The sequence below is a fragment of the Aptenodytes forsteri genome, unplaced genomic scaffold (assembly GCF_000699145.1).
Source record: "Aptenodytes forsteri isolate BGI_AS27 unplaced genomic scaffold, ASM69914v1 Scaffold358, whole genome shotgun sequence".
NCBI classification, from domain to species: domain Eukaryota; kingdom Metazoa; phylum Chordata; class Aves; order Sphenisciformes; family Spheniscidae; genus Aptenodytes; species Aptenodytes forsteri.
The window spans coordinates 97404-119404 of NW_008795679.1; the positions used below are offsets into that span (position 1 = coordinate 97404).

The 22001-nt window shown below is 36.4% G+C and overlaps 1 protein-coding gene across 1 annotated transcript in view; it reads right to left on the reverse strand.

Moving 5' to 3' along the window:
• Positions 1–3872: 3872 nt before the first annotated feature.
• Positions 3873–22001, reverse strand: part of ALX1 (ALX homeobox 1) — a 19101-nt gene continuing 972 nt past the window's right edge. Inside the window, exons 2-4 of the mRNA XM_009282649.1 lie at positions 20136–20440; positions 16339–16467; positions 3873–4509 (exon numbers count right to left, since the gene is read on the reverse strand). Of these exons, the coding sequence (XP_009280924.1) occupies positions 4189–4509; positions 16339–16467; positions 20136–20440 (755 nt within the window). The 3' untranslated portion in view covers positions 3873–4188. The remainder of the gene's footprint in view (positions 4510–16338; positions 16468–20135; positions 20441–22001) is intronic.

The following is a 22001-nucleotide window of genomic DNA, read 5'->3' on the forward strand; positions in this document are numbered from 1 at the left end:
ATTAGGTATGAAAGTGCTGGGGGAAAAAATCAGTGCCTTGTCAAAGAAAGAACATGCCCTGGAAACATTTTGAATTTTAGCAGTATAAGTGTTTTAAATGATTTCTAACTCTGATCAGTGTGATTTAACTCTGATTAATAATTAATCTAATTAATTTAATCAATAAAATATTAATTCATCTGTGTCATTTTGAAAACACTAATAATTTATTCTTTGCAAACAAAATAATTTATTTCTATTGTGCTAAAGTATCTCAGTATTAAATGCACAGTATTGGTCATATTTGTTAAATTATATACTTCAGGGCCTTACCATAAAGTTCACAGTCAAAATAAAATGCTTTTAACATATTGAACTGGATTTTTTCAACACTTGACAGTGTAAAATATTATGACAGTAAAGAAGTGAAGTGAGAAATATAGTTCATTTCAGCTTATTCTCAGCAACAAAAGATGCCTTCATTGATATGTTCCTGTGGTATGTAACACTGCTGATTAAACTGTAGGTAGAAATCAGTTGTGTCAGACATCTTTACAGTAAGGAGACTGGGTCTTTAGCTGCTAAACGCAGTGTCGTCCATCACTCATGTGAGTCTGTACAAATCTTAAAGAGGATTTTTAATTTTCATAGATAAATTTACATCTGTTCAAAAAATTGTTCAAATACAGGCTTAACATTTTCAAATTGTTGATGAATCAATCATAGGAGAAAAAACAGCGCAGTGTTATGTCATCACAAATTCTTCACAGCAATAATTACAACAATATTTCACTTTCTCTTTTAACAGGGTAGGGACTCTTTGCCCAGAAGTTCTATAAATTTACTTCTCAGCATTGCATGATGATCACATATCTCAAACATTAGTTAAAGTACTTGGCAGGAAGGCTATGTAAATCACCTCCTTTTGTTTTTAGTGCATTTGCCACATGTTGAAGAAGCAGCGAAAAGATTAGTTGCTCGTGCTAAGAAATCATTAAGTGGATAAAATCAAAGCACAAGAACACAAGTCCTGTCAAATGTGGGAGTATAGTCCAGTGGAAAATAAAATCGTTTACCTTGAATAGAAACTTACTCAAATTATTTGCATATACTGAAATGCCTCTTTTCTAGAATTTTCTTATAAAAAGAGAACCCTACAAATAGCCCTGTTGGCTCTATTTGCACTATTTGTGGAATAAGGAGCTACTCATCTTGGTTAAAAAATCTGAGTCTGGCCTTAAGCCAGCATGGGCCAGATTCTGCCATCCTTACCAGAGCTGAATAGTACCTTAAGCTGGGCCTGATTATGAACCGATTACTCATGTTGTGCTGAGCGGCCCTTTGCATGAATGGGGCCATTGTGAATAAACATTTACAAGTGATTCACAATTTGGCCTATGTGAGTAGTCTCACTCACATCAATGCGTCCACTCATGGAGTAAAGCACTACTAAATAAAAGTGGCAGAATGTGACCCTGTTGTAGTACTTGACATCTAACACGAAGATACTTTTTCATTAGCTAAATGAAACGCTGCAACCAACAGACTATCATTCATTCTTTGAGACGAGGCTGATGCAAGAGCATGACAAGCTTAATGCAGGCCTGCAACTTATCACACCTCAGGTTTAATGAAGGGTTGAATACCTGTTTGTCTAATGCATAAAGTTATGCTAGCAACATGTAACAAATAATTTCCATTGCTAGAATTGAGGATGAAGAATTAATTACAGTTGTATCCCTTTCACTTAATTAAAATCAGCAGCATCTAAAAATGTTGTAATGTTTTGAAAATTGATGTTTATTCTCCCCAAGTATTCTGTCACTACAATAAATTCCTAGGAATTGTTTAATTTTACTCTTGACATAAAAAGCCTTGTAAAAATGAACATTTTTCTGGATTTCACAAGACAATAATAGCAAATTCTGCTATCAAAATAAATAAATAAACTGAAAGGCAACAATAAAAATGGCTTGAAGTTTGCCAGCTAAGCTTTTGCTTCTTTATCCATTAATGATGTTCTAATAAAAATTATCTGGAAATCACTTTGACATGTTCTAAATGCTATACCTTAAAAAAGGATTATGTGGAAACTAAAAAAAAAAAAAAAAAAGAAACACATTTTATAACTGGAAACAGTTTGACCTGCTAAAAAAACCCTTGTACTTCCACCACTTGCATTCTTCTGCATGTGGCACAAGTGTCTGTATAAAACTAGTCTCTTTACCTGTACTAATAAAATTCTTTTCTTGCTTTAAATCATAAGGCTCATTTTACTGCCGTCTAAACAGACCATAAAAAAGGAAAAGATAAATTCTAGCCACAACACTCTTTCCCAGTTCCTCAGGCCAAAGTTGAAGTTAATTTTTAGGAGAATAAAATTAGGAAACCACAAATTGGAGTATATGTATGTGTTAAACTTTGAGTTTATTACTAGTGGCAAATAGAACAACTTTACTTTCAATCAGCTATGTAAGAATCTGCTGTAAAATTCCCATTTTCAACTGATCTTAATGGTTTCAAAGTTAAGTTTGTTTATTCCACCGAGGGATTACAGAATGGACCCATTTCCTATTTTTGTTTTCAAGTTTAGCCTCCTGGGTGGGAGCAGAGACAATTTGGGGGTTCCTGTGAGTTTATTTTTGTGAGTACTGGTAGTTCTGCAGTTGCTGTGATGAAATGTGCTTCCCTGATCTTCCCTTCTCCCCCCATCCGCCCTCTGTTCCTAACTAATGGCCAGAGAGAAAAGCAAGAAGGAGCAGGGGGTGCCCAGAGAGTTGTATCCTGTTCTAATCACAGCCATGCAAGTTCTTCTTTATTTCAATTAATTTACTTTGCCTTTATGAACCTGAGAGACTGACTGTTGCTTTCAAAGAGGCTGACATTTCACTCATCTGAAGGAGCTTGGAATGTGACAGGGGAAAGGGAGGAGAAGTAAATCAAAGCAGATAGCAATTCTCCAGATGTAAAGTATTTTTCTTCTCCTCTATTTTTTTTTTCCACCAGAAATGTCAGAAAGTCTGCTGACATTTTAATTCCTTTGTGATAGGCTGGGAGCTGAGAGCCAAATCCTGCTGCCACTGCAGTTGAAAAGATTTTTCCTATTGACTTTAAAGGGAGCAAACCACTCTTACACTCTGGAAAAAAAAAAACAAATAAGCAAAGTATCAACAAACTGTGACTAAAACTAAATGAAATGTACTCTTATAACATCTTGAGATCAGTTACAGACTGCAACTGGCAAGCCTTGTTGGACTTTTTCCTTTCAATTTGACCATAGCATAACAAAAAACGGTTAGTAAGACGGACTGGATTGGAAGTAAGACTTTGCTGTTGTTGTGTTTTTTTCCTAAATCTGGATTCTGTTGAAAGTGTCGCAGTATTATTCCATGCTCTCTTCTAGTCACCTTAGTTTCAAGATACCCTATCTGCATCTTAAAGATTTCATTTAAACACTAGTTGACTTACATAATCTGTGCACATCTTTGAAAACTATTAAACACTGTGATCCTGCTTTTAGTGATATGTTTGGCAAAAAAATCTCATCCTCTTTAATAGGAATACACTCAGGTCCATAAAATAAAGGAGTACCTTCTATTCTCATTACATTAGTTGTGCATTGATATAACTCCAACAAGCTCAACGTGCATTTAGCAAAACAGCAGAGCTGGCTCAGAGCAGCAGCATAGTGCTGAGAGAGTTAGCTCTACAAATTCCACCTACAACATGAACGATCGTATATTTCCTTCTCTGCATGGTGTGCTTAGAGATTTACTTCATGGCTTTAGTATAATAAATTTATTTTCCTTTACAGAGTTGTTCCCTTATGAAGTACTCATTTGTAAAGCATTAATTTGTATTTAGGACTGCTAAAAACCAATGGAGTAGACATATTTGCTTAATAATTTTATTCTTTTTTGCAGGTTTTATAATCATATTTCATCAACTGGTACAACAAAACATATTTCTATATAAAAACCAAAACAAAGAGGGCTTGTTGAGCTTGATGTATGGTAAATCTATTTGGTTTATTCTTGTTTTATTGTTAAATATTATATTGCATTTGTTTAAGCAGACACCGTGTATATTGTGATTTCTAGCATTCCACACACAGCAGCTTATTGTTGTGTCCTTTAAATATAGGAAATAAAAATGTTTTCAGTTTGCTATTTAAAAAAAAAAAGGAAATTAAGAAAGAGTACTGCTATATTACATGGCCCAGGAAATATTGGCAGCATGCTCTTTGGCTTTCATCCGTAGAACTGCAATGCTGGAGGACCTCCTTTCAAACTCCGGCTTTGTTTCAAAAGCATGTCCATTGGTTGCCCCAGAAAGTAAAGAGTCAGTGAAAAAATTATTGAGAGGCACGTGGCTGAACTGATTCTGGTGGTTTGAAAAGCCTGTGTAGCCAGAATCTGTCCGGGGTGAATGGGAATAAGGTGTCATACAGGAGGACGTATCTCGTGGTAGCATGCAGGAAGTAACCACAGAACCGCTAGCCGCATTCCCTGCCCACAGATTGTTCTGAATCTGGAACATATAAAATGAATAAGATTAAATTTAGATAGTTCATCTTTTGTTTTCTGCAATGCTTGGTTTGCTTTAGTTAACACATCCATTATTAGTTCTCCTCTAAAACAAGCAACAAGTACTTTACTAGTTCTCTGCAATCATAATAGAAAATACCATGAAGACATTACATGAGTCAAAATACTGGATCATTCACTTAAGAGCAAGGGCTGCTGCATCATATTCCTTGCTCTGTCATCTGTTTGCTCTGTGGCTCTATCCTGACTGTTTACCATTGAACCTCAGGATGCCATCAGCCCAGCCAGTCAGTAAAATTAGTTAAAAAAGCACACAATTGACTTCAAAGAAAATGTGTCAAAAGAGTGTACGATATCATAGCTGTTTTCACCATAAAAGCTTCTCATCAGAAATCTTTCTTAGTATAATGGTAGGAAACAGTGTAAAAGGGTGAACAAAACAAACCAGGATTTCTCAAGTGACAAAGCCCAACAAGTATTTGCAAAATTAAATATTGAGAAGCCTTACATAATTACTTTAAAACAAATTAATCCATAAAATACAGGCATGGTTGATAATACATCCAAGAGACCTTCCTAAAGTTGTTTCGAAGATGGTTTTAAGATAAAAATTCTTTTCATTATGTTTTTATATGAAATTATACTTGAGGGCATTTCTGTTTCAGCTCTCAGCCTTAACTGGCTGCACTGTGCGTCCCTGGAAAACGTTGCATGGCAGACTAGGAGACAAACTTTGTGGTTACCAGCAATGTCTGCTGAAGATCTGGAGTAACCACGTATTCAAGCTTTGATGTGTAATGCCTTCTATACTTGGCAGTCACTTAAAGCTTCATTCTGAGTCTCAGGCCTTCTCCTATCATCTATGTATAGATGCTATTTATGGATAGGTATTTTTCACTTATTTGTTACTAGATGAACAGATGGAAAGCTTTTCAAGGCCTAGCACAAGTCAGCTCCTGTCATTATCTCAGACTGTGCATTCTTTCATTCCTCCTCTATTCGCTTTGCTTTAATCAAACTTCACACTCAGCAGCTGTTCGTCTGTCTTTTTAAACTCTCTACTCTTTATATCTCTCTATCAGTACTATATGGATATAATTTCTTACATACTCTGACTTCCTCGATCATTTCTCACTTGCACTCACCATTATACAATATACAGCTTTATATTTCTTCTCCACTCTTACTAATATCTCTTTTCTGAATGCTGATTTTTTTTTTTAAATGTACAAATATCATGATACAAGACATTTGTAGCCCTCATTCATAGTACAGAACTTCTCAGTCAGTAACTATATCTTTTTCTTTTTGTTTTACTTTGCTAAATTTTTCTTCATCCTAAAAATCTGTTGTCTGTTCAGTACATCGCCTTGATGCACTGGGATTGAGCCCACATGTCTTTGTTCTCTGCTATACATTGGAATAATTGCGATTACTCCTCAGTTAGCACTGTAAAGTGAATTCCCACTTCAAACTTAATTTTGCCTTCACGTTCCAAATCCATAGACAAAGGAATTTTGGCTTTAAGATATGTGGGTTATCTCTCTAGTTGAATGATTTTTTTTCTGCCAAATTAGAGGTCAGGGGAAGTAATGAATTATGACAGTCACACACATACACACACACACAGAATGAAAATATGTTTCTAATGCTGAGGGGTTTTTTTCTCATTGTCTTATTACTTTGCAACAACACATACCCACCAAACCACCAGCAAGCTAAAGAGATAAATTATGGTTCACTGAACTCATCTAGCTGAGATCTGGTGCAGATGGCAAGGATGAGATAGAGTCTTATTTTAAAAGTTAATATTTTCAGCAGTTGTATTAGCAAGGGTCATCAGGAACTGACAAACTAATTTGGGCTCCTTGGCAATTCCAGCAGAAAAAAAGAACCAGTAAATGCTCCGTTTCGTTTTCCTGCAGAAGGCTGGGAAAAAGTCACGGTAGCAACACGACTCCGCAAACTCTTGGTCTGCCCAACTCCTTGTTCACACAGACATGCGTACATGCAGGCATACACACACCTCCACACCCACTCACGTGAATGCAGCTTGCCTTTCCGCACACACACATACACACAGCTAGTTGGGCACACCTCAGGCATCTGCTCCTGCATATCTTAGGTGGTCTGCTGAGAGGTAATGGAGCGAGTAAGGTGCCTGGGGAAGGATATCAAGGGTTTTTCCTCCTTCTTGTGGGCCTCCTGAGATCTACAGGAGGAAAGAGACTCTAGTGAGAGTTTCAGAACTTTCCAGTTCCCATCCTTCCCTCCTCCCTTCAGCAGTTTTTAGAAGACTCTCAAACATCAGCCCATGGAAGATCCTCTGCAGCTTGACATGATCCTCAGCTGCCTTATTACTCCTTAATTAACTCACCTGAGCCAGTTTTGACTTATAATGAGACAAAATTATTTTTGATCTTCAAAAAACAGGTGGTTTATCTGGGGATTAAAGGACATATCTTATCTGGACCTATCTGAACCATTGTCTTGCTTATGAAAGTTTGTTGCATTCAACCACACAGAACATTCCCAAAGAGAGCAGTACATCTCTTATGGCTCAGGATTCAGGGATTCCTGAGTGTCCTATTGCCTGGAAGGTTTCTCAGATCCTAGTAAAGATTTACGGAATATGACAAGAAGGAAACAAGGGACCCTGAAAGAGCTGGAAAATGTGGTAGTTAAATGTACAGCAACTGGGAAGTCATCCACTAAGACCTGTAAGGCTTATTGCCTTCTCAGACTTAACGAGTTTGGAGCCACACAGCATGTGATTAGAGTACAGAGGAGAGTAGTAGAGAAGATAGTAGCTGAAAGACTATAAGATCCAGAGAGTATCTCCACTTTGCTTGAAAGCCCAAGCTGCACACATTCTGCCTCAATCGTAAACTGGGAAATTCAGAAACCCGGTCATCCATACAAAAATCATTGTCTTTTTTTTTGTTGTTCAGGAAGACTAGAAGCTTTTAATTGTACTTTATTGTATCTCATGGTTACATATACTGCAGCAGCAGTGAGAGATTAAGCAACTGTTGGGGTTTTCTTTCCCTTCCTTCCTACAGAACAAATCACCCATTCCTATTTCCATGCTGTTCCACTTCAGCCTGTTTTGCTGGTACAACTCTTTACTGAATTGAAACAGGGAGCTGATAAAGCTAAAAAAAAATCCAGAAAAAAACCCAAAGATATATTTCAAACACATGCACACAAAACCCCATTCTTTTTCATGGTATTTCCAGGCCAAATGTTTAGTCTCAGAACCTTCACAACAGGATGAATTTGCCCAGGGAGAGACTAGTTCATCTATGCAGCTTCTAATACAGGAGCTAATTCTGAAGGAGCTCATCATCCCCAAAGCTAACTCACACGCGACAAAGTCTCATTTATCTGACTTACTAAGATGTCTTTCTAAGAAACGCTATGCCAAATGCTGCAGTCGCCCTGTCTGCACAGATATAATTATGGGAAGAATTTTCCCAAAAAATCTGTTTAAATAGGAAAATGCACGAGTTTGCCTTTAATACAGTCATGATGGGAAGACTTCAAAAGGTTGAGAGGCTCAGTTTGAAAGTGCCCAATAACCTATGTGGTCTGGAGGTGTCACAAAATCACTCTATCCTTCCATATTTCTAGTAGTTTGCTTTGCAGTAAACTAAGTTTAGTACCACCAATTTTCCTGATGTTTTTACCCTAGACAAATCTCTCAATTTAGCTTCAGTGAGATTGCACAGGTGTAAATGAGAACAGAATTCAGCTGCAAATCCTAAAATATACCAATGTCTTGTTAATATATTTCCATTATGTGAACAAGCTATTCAGTCCTAAAACTTTCAAAGGAGTGCCCTAGGTTTCTTTCTTAGAGGAAGGATTCCAAATTAGGAAACTTAACTTCAGAAATGCCACAAGATGCTAGGAAGACTTTACATCTTCTCTCATGAGACAGTTATGCTTTTCAAAAGAATGTTTCAGTCATATCAATTTTCTGTTCATTTTAGTTGCTTGAGTGACTTCATTTTTGATATTAGATTTTCATTTCTTAGCAAGGATTTACAACATAAATATAGTGAAATTTAGGTGCAGAAGGTATTCCTGTATTAAAAATAAATACAGTAATGTTTTACAATAAGTCAAAATTATCAGACCTTCTTCTGGTATGTTGGAAGGAAAAGGGACATTATGTACATGAATTTAAAGAAAATATTTTTCCTCTTAAACTCTTGTGTGATCCATGAACTATATAAAAGCCAATTCAGAGACTGTGAATGAGGCTATACATACAGCACATCTCTGGTTTCTGTTAACATCACAAACAACTTGAGCTTTGCTCTTGTGGTTACCATGAAATTACCAGAGCCCTTCAATATATTTACCCACTGTATGTTTTATACACACACACACACACCCTTCCCGATAGAAAAAAAAATAGTAGGATTTCATAGCTGTGACAAGAACATAACTGGAGAGTTATGGTTGTTAACATGGTTATGATATCATTTCCTAAGCATATGACCTTCTGCTTGACACTGCAGAGGAAAATTAGCTGAGGTAATTGGTCATCCCACTTGGTGTCATTGCTTTTTTTCTGTTAAAATTTCAAGCTCTTGGAGCTTCAACCTTCCTACACAGCACCTGGAGAAATCATATAAAGTCAAATCTCCAAATTTTCTGAGAGTTGTACTATCACTTACCCAGTTTTGGTTCTCCCATCACCAAATGTCTTGTCTCATGCTATTTGACTCACCTGCCTATCCAGACTGGAGTCTGTTTCCAACAGACACACATATAAGCACACACAGCTTCTATTTGAGTGGACATGTGTTTTAGTGCTTCACATGGGAAACAAAATGTTAATCTCTTTTAAGATCTCTAGATATGAAGTAATAAGTTAGTGTTGTTGTTATATTACATTATATATGTTATGTTATGTGTTATTATAATTACTCTAGTAAGTAATTAGAAACTACACATTGACTCTGTTTTCGGGATGTTCCTGGGCATTGCAAGGGAGACAACAGTGGCACTAACTGAACAGTTAAGGATTTACCTAATTATAGAAAACATGTGAATGTCAAAGAGACTGATTTGCTAAATTTTTGTCACTCCTCTCTGTGTGAAACAACAATCCTTGCACTGCTAGTAAACATGAAACCGGTGCTTGCACAAGGAGCTGCTTTGGGCAGATTAAATGCAATTGCTGTTAAACTGCTCAAAACTGCTAGTTTACAACTCATGATCTATAGGCTGTTCGTAATCCATCAGCACAATTAATTTGGTCTGTCACCTGCCACAGTATTTTTTTTCTGTGGGCCTCCTAAGAACATCCATACTATGGGCAGAAATTTGCCTGTACTTCCCGCGTTTGCAGATTCATAGATTCTCAGAATAATTTACACTGAAAAGGACCTCTGGGATTATTATTCCAAACCCTTGCTCACAGCTAACTTTGAACTTAGATCAGGTTACTCAAGCCCTATCCAGTCAAGTTTTGAGTAGCTCCAGCTACAGAGATTCAATAACTTCTATGAGCAACTTGTTCCAAGGCTTTACGACTCTCATTGTATTTTTTCCTTTATATCTAGACAGAATACTTCTTGGTGTAATTTGTGATCATTTTATAGGAGCCGTTGGACCTAATGAACATGTGAAGCTCATCTGTACTGTATTGGGTTCAGGTACATATGAGAGAGCTGCAGCACACCATTTTCAGATATGTCCATAAAATGCAAGTTGGCCTTTGTTAGTGAGAGGCTTAATGCTACAGCTCTAAAATATGTGATAGACCCATTCAGTCCACATTTAGGCCTTACATACAGTGAACAAAATAAAAATCTGTTCATTTGATTCCATGCTTAACAAGTTTGCTAAGGTGCAAAAAAATGCAGGATTCGAAAAGTCATCAAGCTTTCATTCTTGTATAAGACGTTTTGTAGATAAACTGTAACTTCTCCCTGCTGCAATCTCAGGGCCAGTTATGATAAGAATTAATTATATTTCATGTCTATGATACAGTTAAAGACAAAATTTCATACTTTGAAAAATACTATTAAAAAGAATTTTCTATGTCAGAAAAAATGGATTTGCCTTATAATTAAGCCCCAGCTAAAGTCACTCACAGACTTAAAGAAATACGTTTCACAAAAAAAATAGTAAAGCAACAAACGGAATGTTGAGACTGTGAGGAGGACCCCATACAGTGATGGTTTAGAACCAAGAAAAAATAAAAGCACAGCGCGCAAACTACTTTGTGTGGAACAGACACCACCCAAAAAGATTAGAAGTGTTACTCTTGTTGGAAGATCAGCCACAGCAGTGCAACAGTCAGCACATATGCAGCAAGCTACATATCATCCAGGTGGCGGCCCAGCCTGAGCTCTATGCTGTCACAGCTAGACAGCATGAGTATATGATAAAACTTCTTTGAAGCTAGCTCAGATATGTCTACCACATCTACTCCTACTTAATCAGTGTACCCATAGCCTTAATGAACTATTGTGATTAACTGTCATTTATATGTCTACTACAGTTAAAAGAATTTTTAAGTCATATAACATGTGGTATCTAATATATGCCATATGAAAGATTTAATTGGAGCATGTAACTTTGATTATTGCTAATGAGAATTACCCATATGTACTAAGGCTAGAGCAGAACTGTAATGGTGATCCAAGGACTTAGTACATAACACATGTATACTGATACCACTTCTACACTCTTTGATTGCCAAAACAAATCATGTGATGCTGTGCTGTTCAACATATTTAATTTGATTTATCAGTCTGGTGGATGGAATGTAAACTTCAGCCTCATCCTTCTTCTATTTTTGAGATTTCAACATTCTCCCTTCTTTCTACACCTTCTGTATCACTCCAGTTCCCATACCTTTGAAATGCTTTTGTCTCCTTGGGATTCCCACCCGCGCTAGGCTGGGTTTTTCCACCAAAAAAAAAAGTTAAATTCAGTCCTATCCAACTTTTGCCTGCATTTTCAAGTAAATAAGAGAAGCAAACAATACATTTCACATGTGATAGTAAGAGGGAAAGTATAATGGTGTGACAGGATAAACCCTTTCAAAAGAACTTAGAAGAACAATGACAACAAATGAACAAGACTCAAAGAACAAGCAGGAAGAAAAGATGCGAAGTATGGAAAGAGACTAGGTGGGGGAAAAATGTTCCCCCTTATATCTGTTTTTCAAGGATACAATTTAATGTTTATTTACATACTGATGCACTTATATTTATAAAGATGACATCTTCATAAATTTAACTCATACAGGGAAAGCTAGAGGTCTATGTGATAATAGTGTAGGCTTTTGATCGAATGTCACTCTCGTGTGTAAATAAGGAGGGCATAAAAATGAAAGTTTGCCTCAGGTTTTTTGCTCCCTTGTTACTTCTCATACTTAAACATTAAATCTGACAAGTTCAAGTACCCTTTGTCACATTAGCCTTCTCACTAGGCATAGGACAGCAAAAGTAGTCAAGTAAAGACCAATACGGTAAGAGAAGAGCAAGGTTGCAAAAAGCAACTTTTTTATTGTTCCTCTCCCAACACATAATGTATAGATCCGTCTAAGATAACTATAGATGTCTGCAGCTGAACCAGGCATCAGAGAGAAAAATACACTTCAGAGATATCTTACCTATTTTATGCCTTATACTTTAGGAAAAGAAAACTTAATTGACCAGATTTTCACCAGCTTTAAAGGGAACCCATCTCTGGCACAAAAATCCCTTTGATTAAGTTTCCTAAACACAAGTGTCTAGTATCTCTCTGACCACCAGCTGCCTCCTCTGAAGGGTGCATGCTTCTTGTAAGTCCTGTTCATCAGCACTGTAACAGTGTCTCAGATATCCCAAGACATCTTAAATAGCAGTGTATTTAGGTGATTGAATCAAGTACTTCTTATTCACTAACATTTACTCAGGTGAGCTGAAGTAAAGGTCTCCATGAAGTGAATCTGCACTCATTTCCTCAGTCATGTTAGGATGCTTCCTCTTAGCTTTCATATCATCAGCAGAATATTGCTGGCTAATAAGGCTCAAAGTGTCTGGGATAAGAGTTTTAACCAGTGAATTGTTTTCTGAGTGCACTTAAGATGACTTAGACCACAACGTGTTGCATCTGCAAGAGAAACTTGAAGCTTAAATACTGACACTAATGAAACTGAAACCTTTTACTAAAATGAATTAAAAGTACTGTATATAACATTTTCCTAGAAAAAATACAATTTTCAACATAATGTTGTCAAAAGTTAAATATTTCATCTGAGTGAAAATTTAACTCTGTGGTGTTTTTAATGTTGAAGCCTGGAAAAAAACATGTGAATAACAGATGATTATCCTGGAATATTGTACTAACTGTCCTCCTCTGCAACACTGCCAGTATAATTAATGGAAGATCTATGTGCGCAGAATTTGTACAGTTTAAGAGATACTTAACTTCTTTGCAGCCAGCTGAGCAACTATTTTGCACAATAAGTAACACCTAAAGTCAACATACTGTAAAAATAATTAAGGTTAGAGTGAATTAGCAAAGCAAAGAATTATGGTCTAGGAAAAAAACCTAAATGGTTTATCACTATTTTGAAGATAAAGATGTGTAATTTAATAGCAAAATTAGACTGGAATATAGAAATGGCAGTTAGACCAGACCACCTCCAGAGGTGCCTTCCAACCTCAACCATCCTCTGATTCAAAGCCAACCGTCTATCTGAAATAAGTTGAAAAGATCATTTCCTCACAGGAAAACCTTTCAAGTTTAGATTGTCACATAAGGCATAGCAGCATCATGGTCTTAATTTCTACTTGATGAACGTAATTGGTGAAGAGACTAAGCAGGGGTCTCCACACCCTCTGTTGACTGCGAAAAAGACTGATGTTTCTGCTGGAATGCAATGCTGGATGTCTGTTTTGAGAACATATCCGTGGTGGGGCTCAAAACAGAAATCTTCAAACTGCAAATTCATATAATTCACACCAGAAATTCACATTTGTTCCTGTTCCTTCTGCCACACAGCAGTAAATATCTCAGCTTGATTTTATCCTTTTTCAACGTCATCCTATATTTTTTGCCAGCAACAGAGAGTCTGTTTCCCCCCATGTTAATAAAGGCTTCATAAACAAGCTCTAGTGATCTGTGTTCCACAATCCCCAAGAAAAACTAGTTACTCAAAAGTATGGCAAAGCCTGTCTAATATTTAGTGGTGTCAATGTCACAATAAGAGAGCTTGTACATGGAAAAAAAGAAAGAAAAAGAAAAAGGAAAAAAAAAGAAAAAAAAAGGACCTGTCATTTCCTTTCTTGCATTAACTGTACTGAAATAATGGAATTGTTCTGGGAAATCAATCTGTAACACTAAAACCAAACATGCAGATCACAATTTTAAATCTCTTTCTGCTTGAACTGTAGGATAGATTAAGGAGTTTGTAGCAAGTCATGTACTGTATGTTTATTTTCCATAAGTGAGGCACTTATAAATGGACATCTAATTGAAAAGATTTGAATGTAGTGATGTTAGTGGTCCTTGTGTTTTCAATACGGATTTTCATTGTCTCAAGCATTCTCACTGGAAATGTTATGTATATGATACACACATGGTTTTACTGAAGGTGAGGATTTAAGAATGTGAAACTATGAAGAATTACCACCAGGTTAGCAAGAACGTGAACTTGCATTGACTGTTCTGTGATAATTGCCTGGATACCTGTTCATACTCCAGTATACAGCAAAGTAGCCACCTTCTTCACTGAGGAGTAGGATACCTTGTTTTTATCATGTAGCCAAACTATGCATGCAAGCACTCAGCTGAAATAGCCAACGTAAAGTGGACTCACACCTTCATTTAGCTTCTTGTTCCTGTTCATGAAGTACAGTACAGTACAACACAACTTTCTCGGGCAGGTGACCAGACTCAACTACATGTTTGAGCCTGTCTTGTTTACCTGCAGGGTGTTAGTCTGTGGTTGTAGGTGAGTACTATACATATATATGTTTATGAATGAGTATACATTTTATATTTCTACACATTTTAGAGATGCTTTATTTAAGATTATGGTACCAACATTTCCATTTCAATCTCCTGTTTTTAAGAACTTATAAATTAATGATAGAAAGTTTTGCCAGGCTGAAACTTAGTTGTGTCATCAGCCTAGGAAAGATGCTTTTTAACAAATTCATGAATAGAAATACAGTTAATTCACTCATCTATTTCACAATCTGAAAGTACAGAACAGACATTTCATCGGGTTTAGATTTTTATGGATGATATTCTCATGTGATTCAAAAGTGTTTCTTTTTTAAATACATTAATTTTAGGGCAACCATTTTAAGTGCTTACCAATGGCTTGCATTATTCCATTATCTATGCTGATGAAACTTCTGTCATTGGGAAAATTTGCCTAGGAGTACTTAAGGTCTTTTTGCACACCTCCACCTAGGTAGGTCTGAAACAAGTATTGTGTCCTCCTACTTAAACAGAGAGTGTATCATGCAGTGGTTTCTGATGTAATTTGGGCTAATGCACTATTACATTATAAAGTAAAAACAGGCAGACTGATAGGTACCACCAGATCTGAAATGGTTGTGCCCATGTTCTGAGCTGCTGGAACACGAACCAACTCTGGCCCAGGCACAAAACCTAGTAACGTGCAACTTCCTCAGAGGTAAAGTGCTTTAAGCTGGATAGATGACACATGGGCCCAAGACCTCTGGTTCAAAGCTAATCACATTCAGCCAATGTAGAGCATGACGAAAGCAAGCCCATATGGAATATGAGTACATTCCTAAGTCTGGCAGAGACGCTGCTACCTAATGAACCAGAAGAGCACCAGGACACCAGCAGTGGGAGGACTTTACCACAGGGACCCATACAAGATTTTTGCTTTGTATGGTGCTTTTTTTTTTTTAAATTATGTGGTAAAAGCAATGGGAAGCTAGAGACATGAGAAACAATGGCTTCAGAATAAAATATTCAATGTACTAAAACAAGCAAGCAGAAAAACAATAGCAGAGAGTGAGGCAAGGCAGTAAACCAAAGGACTGGAGAACAGAAACAGAAGATTCTGATCTTACTACACAGTAATACCTTACTATATACTAACAGAGAACTGAAAAAAGAAAAAAAAAATTAAACAAACTACTACTGTGTGATAGAGCTCCTGCCTCCCTCTCCCAGCCATATACATTCAATTCTGATTGTACGTGGCCATAATATGGTTTCATGCTAGTAGAAGACTTGTTGTATTCAATGGTCTATTGAGGTCCGTAAAGAAATTGTGCCTGTTTAATACGTCAGAAGGAAGTTGCCTAGAGATCACATAGTTTATGCCTCGTCTTACCAGAGCATACAAGACCAGAGTTGTTAAGACAGTTGTGCCTGTGAACATAAATATCCCAGAAGTGAAATTCTGACTTTATTATATAACATTACATCATTCCTGTCAGTCTTAATGGGTCTAGATGTCATCCAGAATTTGTGTATGGACCGAGAAGTGATTCAAAGCCCCACATAATTTTATGGGCAGAAACGACTTCACTGCACAACCATATTGCCAGCTATTCTCAGTACATAACTCATGCAAAACTCCGCAGCTCCTAAGATTGTTCTTTGAAAAATACTAGTATTTTAAGAATTAATTATTCATATTGGATGTCAGAACTGTTGTTCACAATGGCAGGTCCTGTCGATGTGTCTAAAGAACACAGAAAGCTAAACACAGGAGAGTCTTCGTGCATCTTCTGTGCAAGTGTGTGCCTAAGAATGGAAGAGAAGGTAAATGTAGAACCAAAGGACTACTTGGTCTTTACCATACCTGAGGGTAGCTGTCAGTCCTTGGAAGAACAGATATATCATAGGTGGCAGCAAAATGGCTCTTAGCTTGCTGGATCTGACCATAGCGTTCTCTTTTCCTCCATTTTGCTCTTCGATTCTGGAACCAAACCTATAGTAAATGAGGAAACAGTCATCAAGGTAAACTCAATTACATACTGTGCAAAGACTCTTAGGAAAAAGCTTGGACAGTAGCTTTGAGAAATCATTTATCTAAGAAAGGCAAGTTCTCCACCTGAGGATGAATTTCTTGCCATTTCAATATTCTCAGTGTCAGACCTGCTTACGTTATTTCTGGTTGTTTTAAAAGTATATGTTATTTCCTTTCTAATGCCTAAAAAAAAAAAAAAAAAACCAAACAACAGCAGAGGAAAGATCAGTCTGTCAGGCAGTGCTAATTTTGACAGAGTTCAGTTCTGTAGAGGAAAATCACCAAGTAGCAGCAAGTCAAATTGCAAAGAATCTCTCTTAATTTCACATGCCCACTGACTTGATATGACTACCTATGATCTGTCTCCTAGAGGTATACATAATCTTTATCAAGTGCAGTAGTGAAAAAGGCAGGAAAAGCTGGTACCAGGACAGTAGTCTGTGCTGCAGAAAAAGTTTCTATAAGAGGGCAGGCAGATAATAAAAAATCATGAGATCACAGACAGTTTTAAAACTATTGTGACATTTTTTCACATTTGCGTTAGGAAATATGTATGTTTCTGACAATGGAAAACTAAAGAATGGCACTTTACATTTGGACTATGAAATAATTTAGACCTGAAACAATGCCTTCTTGTCAACTAAAAGCTATTTTCTTTATGCTTAAATAACCTTTGGACTGTTCTGTAATATTTTGAGTGCCGGGTGTTATCTCAAAACCTATTACATGCACATTTCTTGCTGTGACTGATATCTGTCATTGCCCTGAAGTCTTAAAAATTTTTTTTTCCTTCATACAGTTTAGTTTGGACTGGCTAAGACTTATCCTGATGAATTAAAGGGATTGCTAGGAAAAGAAACTGTTCCTTTATAAAAGTAATATTATCCAACTAAGTCTTTATTGTTCGGCTATGAACAAACTCTTTCCGACTCTTTTTCAAGAAGTCACACTACTAACAAAACCATTATTTTTTTTATGAAAACAATGCCATTGGTTAGTCTTCCTGCTAAATGGATCGTGAATCTATTTGGATAGATACATACATGAATAGATTTTTTTTTTATATAGACACTGCCTGTGAATCCCATTTTGAGGGATATTTTCTGATCCCTGACGGTGGGATATTTAAAATAACACTGTTTGTTTTATAATTCAGGTTTTGCCTTGATCTTTGAAGAACTCAACTGTCCTTTGATGCTGCTTAAGCAATGAGGGCATAATTTCACTCATTTTAGTTCCCAAGAACTTGCTGCAAATTTAGTATGTGCAATCTTTTAAAATGTACTCGGCAATCAAAGCAAGGCCCATGCTTGTAAGTGCTGACTATATATTGTTAGGGACCTTGTTGGTAAATTTGTATTATTTATGACGCCTGAGGCTCAGCAAAAAGAAAAGAAAAGGAAAAAAAAATTCTCCTGTCTCCACAGGAGGCATCAAGAACACGCTAAGGGAATTTAGTAATGAGGCTCTTTCATTGAAAAAAGACCTTGACAATCTCCTTAAAATGGGTGCCAATTACTTCACTGACATGCAGCAGGAAAGAGAACAACTTAGATAAATTAGGTTCAGGTTGGCGCTCTCTGCATGTATGCAGGACAAATATTAAATTGGATCTTGATGAAATGGCGGTGAAGGGAAATGTGGGTAAGGTATCCAGCTGATCACTCTGCTAAACTAAATCAAACAATTTGCTTGAATTTATAGTAACTAAATGAGAAAAAAAACACACATTTTTTTCCTTTGACAATCCCCCAAAATGTTTCTGTTTACATCACTTTACTAGAAACTGACTCTTGGCAGAGATAAAGTAACCATTTGCCTCCACAAAGCAATGTAAAAATCTGCTGCTTGTTATCCTTGCATTGCCAGATGCTTGCCTCTAATGATGTAAGGCCTTTTAAATTGCTTAATCTTGTGATGGAATACTGTTGCTACTCTGGATAAAAATGATCACCATTTCCTTTCATATTTAGTGTATGAGAAATGCAAAGATCAGTTATCTTTTAAGAAAGGGGAGAATATGTTTAAATAAAATAGAAATAGATATTCTGTGAAAGTCTGGTGAAGACGTATGTTTTCATATTTACTCTCTTATTTTTAATACTGTTACCAGACGAAGCTTCTAAAACTTAGAAAAAAATGTGATAAAAAGCCAGTTGACACTTTTTAGCCCAATTCTCCCCTCCCTGTTTTGAATATTAATTTATTCTTGGAGTAGTTCTCATTGTTCCAGAATTATGCAATTGTAAGAACAGTGTTTTAACATTATACAAGCTTTTTTTTTAAGTCAAGACTAAATCCTAATGAATGGAAGTCATACTCGGAAAACTGTATCAAATTCAGAGGGAGAGGAATTGCACAGAGCCTGAAGAGTTAAAAGCCACTGAACTAAATTCCATCGGCATCACTGATATTGTATCGATGTAACTGACACACAATTTTGGACACGATTTTCCCGTGACAACAGTGAATATGCTGTCTGGTTGAATAGACATGAAAAGAACACTTCTTTATAAAATTAATTAGCTGAGTTCGTTTCTGAAAGTGATCCGGGTTTAATTTCAGATGTATGCATGTGCACTGACGTCTATTTCTTTATACGCATGTGTCAGTATGTGTTTAATTACAAGTTGTGAAGTTGTTATCATACTCAAGTCACTAAATTAAAAAAAATTAATACCAGTCTGTAAGAATCGACAGGACTGCTATTCCCTAAATTGAAATGATGAGTATTACCAGAATGGGGAAGATCTCTCTAAAAATAGGATAAACTCACAAAATGCAGCTCACACCCTTTTCTAAGGGAAGATGTCTGAACGGGGGAAGGGCTGCATTTCCTGGATATTTAGCTTCTTTTCTCACCATTACACATCCAAAGCCATAAATACTGCTGAGATTTCTGTACGAGCATATACTGAATGAATCAACTTTGTACCCAGTTAAGATAGTCAAATACTGCACTAAGTGGTCAACAGTATGTTTCGTTCCAAAAATTAGAATAACATCCATCGGTTATGCAAGTTTAAAAACCAGCAAATGTACTTCCCAATTTTGTGATTTTTAAGCTCATTTCATACAACAGAGATGAACGGATTACGTCCTTGCTCTGCACAGGCACAAACACACACATACATATATATTTATACACATCTATGTATGTGCAGTTTCACTGCATACTCTTTGGATCTAAACAAGGAATTCAATTACTTTTTAGATTGCACTTTTCATGCCGTAACATACACAGAATCCTCTGCGGCCGAGTTCTGCATCGTCATCAGTCTGAACTACGTGCAACATATCTCGTTAATGGGATCTTTACATGTAACACTTTATGTGTTCACTGCCTGGAATTCTGACAGTAAAACAGGACTACCAGAGATCAAGACTGCTTTACTGTTGATGTTGTTTTCTCATCCTTTTAACAAGTTTCTAGAACAGAAACACAAGCTATTTAAAAAAATAACAAGTTATTTTAGTACTGCAGCATAACAGCTCGTATCCATAAAGAAATAAAGCAAAACGAGCTATTTACTTTAGCTTTATGGGCTTTTGTACAATCCCCAAGAGCGTCATTTACCAGTTCCTACAATGCACAACTTGTCATGGAAATGCTGAAGTTTGGTTCCTACCTGGACTCTGGCCTCAGTGAGCTCTGTTCTCAGAGCTAGCTGTTCTCTTACATAGACATCAGGGTAGTGAGTTTTCTGGAATACTTTCTCCAGTTCCTCCAGCTGCAAACTGGTGAAAGTTGTTCTGTGTCTCCTCTTCTTACTGCTGGAGACATTGCTGTCACACTTATCACCAAGTTCATCCAGCTCCCCCTTCTCCTGCATCCCCTTCACCGGAGACATCCTGAGGTTGTTGCAATTGTCCATGGGCCTGCTCAGCTCCGTGTGAAGAGGCTGTCCTTCCACTTTAGTAATCCCATAGTTCACTGTATGAAAGGTGGGGGAGGGAAACAACTGGTTAAAGGGGGGGCTTTAGATTCAAGGGTTCATACAAAACAGTTTCACAAGGAACCAGATTCTATGTGGCTGCGTATTTCTACACGAGACCGTGGAAGAGGGATCTGTAATATTAACCACAAACAGAGTGAAAGTACTAAATCACATTGAATTTTAACTGAGAATTGTATCTGAAGATGTAATCTAAAATCTTTCAGTGTAAGGAGACTGCATGAGAATACTTGAATATTTTTACTCTGCCACTAAAGTAGTTAATAATCCATGAAATCAGCTTCAACTGGAGTTGCACAGATAAAGAATCTTAGCCCAAAACAGATTTTCGTATAAGATAAGTGGCATAAAGCTATTGACAAATGTGCCTTTAAACTTGGAAGCAGATTTAACAAACTCTATTTCTACACAAATACAAAATAACTGTAAACTAAGTAATTGTAAACTGACAAATCAAGAAGCGAAAGAAACCAAAAATTAACGTCACTTTACAAACTCAAAAGATTCCTGATACCTTCTCTTGGATTTGTAAAGTGGAATTGTTTCCAATTAAGTTTGTTATGGTTACAAAATACAGAGAGTTTCTGCAAAATGTTAACTTATTAAAAGAGATCGTTTCATATACTTTGTATAAGGATTGCAGGAACTATTTGTCTTGAGGTAAAATCTGAGTGGTAGAGATAAGAAATATTCCCCTGTAGCTTCTTAATAAGAAATGAAAACATTTCCCATTTTTTCTATTTTTACACATCTCACATCACTGAAAAAGTCATGCGACATGTCACAAGATTCAAAAGGGCATTTTTTTTTTCCATCAGAAACAGGCGAAAAAAATTTAAAACTCTACTGAAATTAAAATCTACGAAGATGGCATGTAACATACGATAAAAAGCTTGCTTTGGGATTTTATCTCATTCTCAGTAGTTTCTTTTCTTTCAGTCCGAGCTGATTTTAACCAAACACGATTTTTAGATACTTACCATCAATACATACATAGATAGGAAATGCCCCAAAGCCCCCAAGGCACACATTAAATGAGCTAATTAAGAAAAACTTCAATGTATAATTCAATTTTCTGTAGTTTTTTTAAGTTGCACTTGCAGAAATCTGTCATTATTTCTTACAAACTGTTTCACAAAAAAAAGATGTTCTCAAAAAAATACTTCGGTGCCTATATGAAGTCAAAAAATGTAAGATATTGTTAGTCTCATTATTGCAGCTGATCTCCTTAACCATATTTTTCGATTCTGCTAGGAAAAGATGTTTTAAATTATTTTTTTCTATACATGATTTCTATACATGATTTCTATACATGATTTACATCATGTAAATAATGGGGAATCTTTTAAATGCTTATAAAATAAAATATTCCACGTTCTTCTTGCCGATCAGCTAGAAAAAAATACTATTTAACGCTGTTGTTTGAATGACCTGAGTCTTTTTCGCTCAGTATGAAGAATCACTATTACGCATTATTCGGTAACACGGGGGGGAAAAAAAAAAAAAAAAGAAAAAACCCCAAAACAACCCCCCCAAAAA